This window comes from Limulus polyphemus, unplaced genomic scaffold (assembly GCF_000517525.1).
Source record: "Limulus polyphemus unplaced genomic scaffold, Limulus_polyphemus-2.1.2 Scaffold3947, whole genome shotgun sequence".
Classification (NCBI taxonomy): Eukaryota; Metazoa; Arthropoda; class Merostomata; order Xiphosura; family Limulidae; genus Limulus; species Limulus polyphemus.
Window position 1 is genome coordinate 37,230 of NW_013669557.1, and position 6,303 is coordinate 43,532.

The following is a 6,303-nucleotide window of genomic DNA, read 5'->3' on the forward strand; positions in this document are numbered from 1 at the left end:
GTAACTAAGGCATAAAAATTATAAACTTATTAGATTAGATAACAGATAACAATAATGATAAAAATGTTTATGGTATCTTCAATATGGTAATGTGAGCTATTCGTTCAGTTCGCCACCTTTGTCATGTGATTTACAACTTCAGGGGTGGGGTTATTAGTTAGACATAGTTCAAAGGGCAATAAAATTAAGTATAAACAGATGGAGACTGTTACAAGCTTCAAGTTATTCATGATAAACAATCGTAATGTTCTGTTTCAATCTGCAGAAAAAAGATAAATTAGATATATTTCATATTTTGTATGGTTGTTACGAGGTCAGTCAAATTGAACGAGTCCACATAGAGTTAAGATTGAGAAAATAACAGCTAATATATAAAGTTCTACTGGAAAAAACGTTTGGTATTTATTTAGGTGGTTTTAGACTTACAGAAATGAAATTTGAAACTTTTCAGACGAAGAAAAGCGGTTTTTACTTTTAACATGAAAATCACTTTGCACTTGGATCAGTCAACATTTTGATCCAATATATTCATGAACAAATTATTAGTAAAAAATACTTAATTAAAAAACCTAATTTTTCGTTTACAATAGACTTGTAATGTTTACTGAAAGCTTGCCAGATTTTGTGAAGATACACAACAAATATTAAAAGTTATAGTTTGGAAACTATGATTACTTTGTGGTTTCAGAGGTTCCATTAAATTTAATTCCAGTATCTAAGTATTCATGAGGATTTCTTTTTTTTAAACCAGTAACAGCTTGGTATAGCATTTAACACTTACCTCCAAAACCTCCAAACTGCACAAAGAGAACAGGATAGAAGAACTTGAAGGAGAATGTCACAATATACTCATGAATAACAGCAGACAGCAAGAACACAGTAAACATTGGAGCCATACTTTTGATTCCCATAACCTGAAATAAGTAAACATAATTCCAAGATTGATAAACAAACAAAATTTTCAATAGTTTTTGAAACATTAGAAATAAAACATAATCAGAAATTAACACTTCATTAATTCGTTTAGAATATCATGAAAGAACTTTATCTTATAACAATAATTTTCTTGTATTTGATGCTCCAGAAGGGTAATTTAAAAACATGTTGCTGTAACTAACTGCACCTACGTATTTTCCTTTAAAAACTAAGAAAATGCAATTGTTCATGAGATCCAAACTATTTTTTTTCAGCTATAGTTTTATGAATTTTCAAAACTTTGCAATCTATTTTAAAAGTTACATTTGTTTGAGAAAAACAACAAAAAAGGTACATTTGCGATTCAAAATTTTTTATTCAACCTGAAACAATATAACCCTCCAGACACATCTCTGCAAACCTACCTGATGCATATCTTTGTAAACATAGGTGTACAGCCAATCGTGAACAACAACATTCCATGTTCTGTAATAATTGGCAAATGACGTGGAATTCCACCAATCCTGTGGGCCACAAAATCAGGCATATACAATTTTAAAAAAGTTATCCAATGAACAACAAATTATGAAGCATTCAAAATGAAAACTTCAAGAAATATATTTATGAAAGGTTCAACATCACTTGAAAGTTCTTCGACAAACATACATACTACAGAAATAACAAACATTCTAGCAAAACTTTGTGCATAAAAAGTTCATGGTTTCATATTTAACTGTTCAATAACGGATTTTATAATAAGACATGAAACTTTCTCTTCACGTGTAAAATGTTCAGATACGATTAGTTTAACAAATAAAAACCCATAAGCATGACGACTTATCACACTCAAAACTGGGTTTCAATACCCGTGGTGAGCACAGCACAGATAGCCCATTATGTAGCTCTGTGCTTTAATATAAGACTCTATGGATATCATCAATAAAACAGTCTTATTACAAGTCTTTTTTTATATCTGAAAAATCCAGTGTACGTGAACAAACTTTATCCCTCTTCATTACATAAACAAAGTATCACAATTCTTTAACATAATAAATATGTTAGTTGGAACAAAAACTTCAGCAATTATCTTTAAACATCCATGATATTCCAATACTTCAAAAATTGTTATTAAATGACAAAATGTAAAACTCACTTTATAAAACATTCGATCTCCAAAGCGCATCATTTCAGCAAAAGCATTCATCCACAGATGTAAAACAGCAAAGAAAGAGATGAAAAGGAGTAAGGTGCCGGGCATCATGCACCCGAACACGGCAAGCAGAAACTCTCGTGGGGTAACTCTTTCATGCCCAAACCTCTGGAAAGCTGGTACACAGAATCGCTCAAATATATAGTACACATAGAATAAACAAGCCAGTACCTGGAGAAAGTTCATAGCTACAAAGCGCCACCTAATACAAGGTGTCCTAAAATAAGTAAAAAATATGTTAATACAAAATGCAACTGAAAACATCTGTTAGTTTCAACTTGATTGATATTAACATATATCTTTCCCAACTACAATAGTCACCGCTTCTGTCTATAAGTAATGGAATCACCATTACCTTTGTAAGACTAGGTATCATGACTTTTGTTAACTATGTTCTTGATAGCAATAATTTTATATCTTATAAATCTACGTAAGATCGATTTTGCTTGATAACATGTTAGCAACAAAACTTTGCATAAAGTTTCCGACCTGGGATAATTATCCCTGTAGACAAGAGTTGGGACAAAAAGGAAGTACAAGAACTTCCCAAAATCTGGACATGGGGTATTGTCCTCTTTTTCTCCATCTGGAAAAGAGAATATATATATATTCATGTATACATGAATACCCTTTAAAAGGTATCTGACTGCAAATTCCTTAGTTTTTAATTAGTTCACATTAAAGTTTGTATCAAATATCAAATTTTGATTTAAAAAATAACTTTTATTCCAAAAAATAAACATTTTAAATACTCTCAATAAAACAAATATTGAAATCGCAATTGCAAGGTCATCAAAAACTATCCATTCTTATTGATGTATTGTTACACAAAAAATTAGGCCTACCAGAAGTAAATCTGGGAATGATTAAGTACTTTTAGTCTTTTATTAATTAGTTGTAAAAACAAGTTGGATTTCTTAAAAGTAAAATTATGATTTCATATTGAGATGTAATCTCTAAATCGTTATCCCACAGTTACTGAGCATTTTTATGACTAACAAATAAAATTTTCGGTACTGATTACATAGGCCTGCGATGGTTTTATTATCATGAAATTCGTACATGTTCTACTGCAATTCCTGTAGGATGAATCTGAAAATGATATCCATTTTTCTCTATCACGTACACATTTTTAACAAAACGTCATAACGCAATGCATAAAATAAAGACAATGTGTAGTTTTGAGACTAAAAGATGTAGATTTCACAACAAAAAAAAGAGGATGAATGAGGATGCATGTTTGTTTCGACATCAGTGTTCTTCCCTTTACTTCAGCTTTTTTGTATTTTTGTTAACGAACATAATAATAAAAAATGTTAATTGTGGTAAACGAAATAATAATTTGATCTAACTATTTTGTACAAAATCCTTACGTGATAGGAAAAAAAAGAACCTTATTTTCAAAATTTGCATAGCTGAATTATGGAAAATCTGTTATTAAAACCAAAACAAATTTTATAAAGTTTAAATTTGCAGGCCTGTGTAATTAAATTACCAATAATTAACTGTCACTGCAAGATACTTAACTTTCTAGTATATACACACTTCACAACTACATGAAACCTAGTCTTATTCTTATGATTTCCCCATAATCTAGGGTTACCGATGAAGAATGGAATTCTCCAAAACAGGTATAACTCAGTAATAAATGGTAAACTGAATGATATGTTGGGCTTCACATTTACTTGTCAACTTAATAATTCACAAGAACAAATTTGTAGCATCACTACTACATATTCTTGAAATTTATAAATAAATAGAGTTTCACTATGTCAGTAAAATACAACTCAAAACTCTGTTCATATTCCAAATGACAATTTTTACACTATCAATCTCCAATATACATCAATACAATTAGCAATCACAGCATCTCTACCCCTCTACAATGCAAGAAGTTATGACTACACAATACTTGAAGCACTTTTGTAACATGGTATATTTTACATCAAAACAAATGCAACTTTTTCATTACTATTTGTTTCTCAGTTATAACATGTTTCAAACTGACAAATAAAATACAACAAATCAGAAATAAAAACCAGATTTTCCCAACTAGGTTCTTGCACCAGAGAAATTTAAAACCATATGCAAATGAAGAAATTATGCTTTTATCTTTTCCTACTTTAAGGTGAAAGCAAATATTTTAACAAGATTTCAAAGAAAAAAATCCTGAAAGACAAATTAAATATTTACAGTCAATACTAGCACTAGTGAGAGCAGGGGGATGTTCCCTGAAATGTCGTTGCCTCCCCAAGTTAATGATGTCCATTCATCTATTTTTATATTTAATTTAAATTTGGCCCCCATTATATGTTTTAAAGCCTCCCCTCCTCCCATGAACCCAAAACAAAATGAAGTTATTCAGTACCACTTACCTTGGTGGGGTTTATAATTTTTGGCTCTAGGTACATTTTCTCTAACAAAAGCATGAGTTTTCATGACAAGGCGAACCTGAAAAAGGCATAGTTCTTACAATAATCATCATCACTCAGCAATAAAAAATAATTTCAATATTGACATTTTTATATGCTTTTTACACCACAGAACATACAGAATATTCTTCCACCAAAATACTAAAGCATGTTATGTATAACTTTATCACAAAACAGCTATATTCCACAATAATTGCAATGGATTTTACTCAGTTTTCTAGTCTAGTTTACTTCCATTATTCACATAGAACAACATTTTCAAATATCATCAAACCATATGATCAGGAGAGTAATATACAAATTATAATACACAGTGTGTTTTGCATGTATATACACCCCCCCTCCCCACAACAAACATACATGAATGGTTAACTAAAAACTTAATGACCAAATCAACATATTTCTAATTTGGTATTAGTAACCAATCCCAAAACATTAAATAACTGTGTTCTTCAATTTAAACTAACAAGTTTACCAAGAACTCATAAGTAATTCAAAAATGTCATGTCCATTAGTAAAATCATTTATTGTAAACATACTACTCACCAATTAGCTACATACATGCCTTTAATTTTACAGTTTACTACCCTTTCCCATAGTCTCAAACAAAATATAAATACATAGAACACCGAGGACCGATATGACACCACATTAGGGTTAACTGAGTAAAGATATCCCTAACGAAGTAGATGGCTTCAAAAGACTTCATAAAATATTCAAATAACACAGAGAAGTAAAAAATATCAAAAAATCTGAATCATTTATCTTTATACATTATCAATCTGAAGAAACTACTGTTAAGAACACCAGAGGTCCGATATGACACCACATTAGGGTTAACTGAGTAAAGATATCCCTAAAGATGTAGATGGCTTCAAAGACTTCATAAAATATTCAAATAAAACAGAAAAGTGAAAAATATCAACAATCTGGATCATTTATCTTTATACATTATCAATCTGAAGAAACTACTGTTAAGAACACCAGAGGTCCGATATGACACCACATTAGGGTTAACTTAGTAAATATATCCCTAAAGAAGTAGATGGCTTCAAAGACTTCATAAAATATTCAAATAACACAGAGAAGTAAAAAATATCAAAAATCTGAATCATTTATCAATCTGAAGAAATTACTGTTAAGAATTTGAAAACCTTGCCAATTTTATACTACAGAGTTAAGGTGCTGTTAAAAATTTTCCAAATTATTCACTTCATCTTACTTGTTCACACATTATGATAACAGCTGAAGCTGGAGGAATCTCATCCTTGATTATAACAGACACGGGAAAAGACATCAGTCCGACTAGATAGATTATATACAACGTCAAGAATATGTAGTCCACAATCCCTATCATGAGAAACAATATTTAAGTTGTTATTGAAATGATTTAATTTTTTTTTAAATAACTACAGTGTCTTCTAATATGGATTTAAGACAATATCAAACTGATAAAACCTTTGGTTTATCCTAATAATCTTAACTATTTCTATACCTTTTTTTCCTAAAAGAAACTTTTAAAAACCTTCAAACATATTTCAGGTGTTGACTTCACAAAACGTTAAAGAATCATGGGAGTTATTACTTTATCTTCTAATTTTTATGTCATCTGGTGATAATTTAAAGTATTGTGTTGTTACGTCTCTGTTCATTAGTTAATTTTCCGTAAATTCGTTCCGATGAAACTCTAGCGACACGAGTCCTTTCTTAAATAAAACTGGTTTATTCTTTCTGAATATAACTTTG

The 6,303-nt window shown here is 30.2% G+C and overlaps 1 protein-coding gene across 2 annotated transcripts in view; it reads right to left on the bottom strand.

Moving 5' to 3' along the window:
• LOC106470327 (sterol O-acyltransferase 1-like) overlaps nt 1–6,303 on the bottom strand; it is a 35,610-nt gene that overhangs the window by 4,445 nt on the left and 24,862 nt on the right. For both annotated transcript variants that reach the window (XM_013930878.2, XM_022398949.1), the window contains 6 exons: nt 5,780–5,907; nt 4,501–4,576; nt 2,615–2,711; nt 2,069–2,342; nt 1,341–1,439; nt 782–914 (listed from right to left, as the gene is read on the bottom strand). In XM_013930878.2, the coding sequence (XP_013786332.1) occupies nt 782–914; nt 1,341–1,439; nt 2,069–2,342; nt 2,615–2,711; nt 4,501–4,576; nt 5,780–5,907 (807 nt within the window). The remainder of the gene's footprint in view (nt 1–781; nt 915–1,340; nt 1,440–2,068; nt 2,343–2,614; nt 2,712–4,500; nt 4,577–5,779; nt 5,908–6,303) is intronic.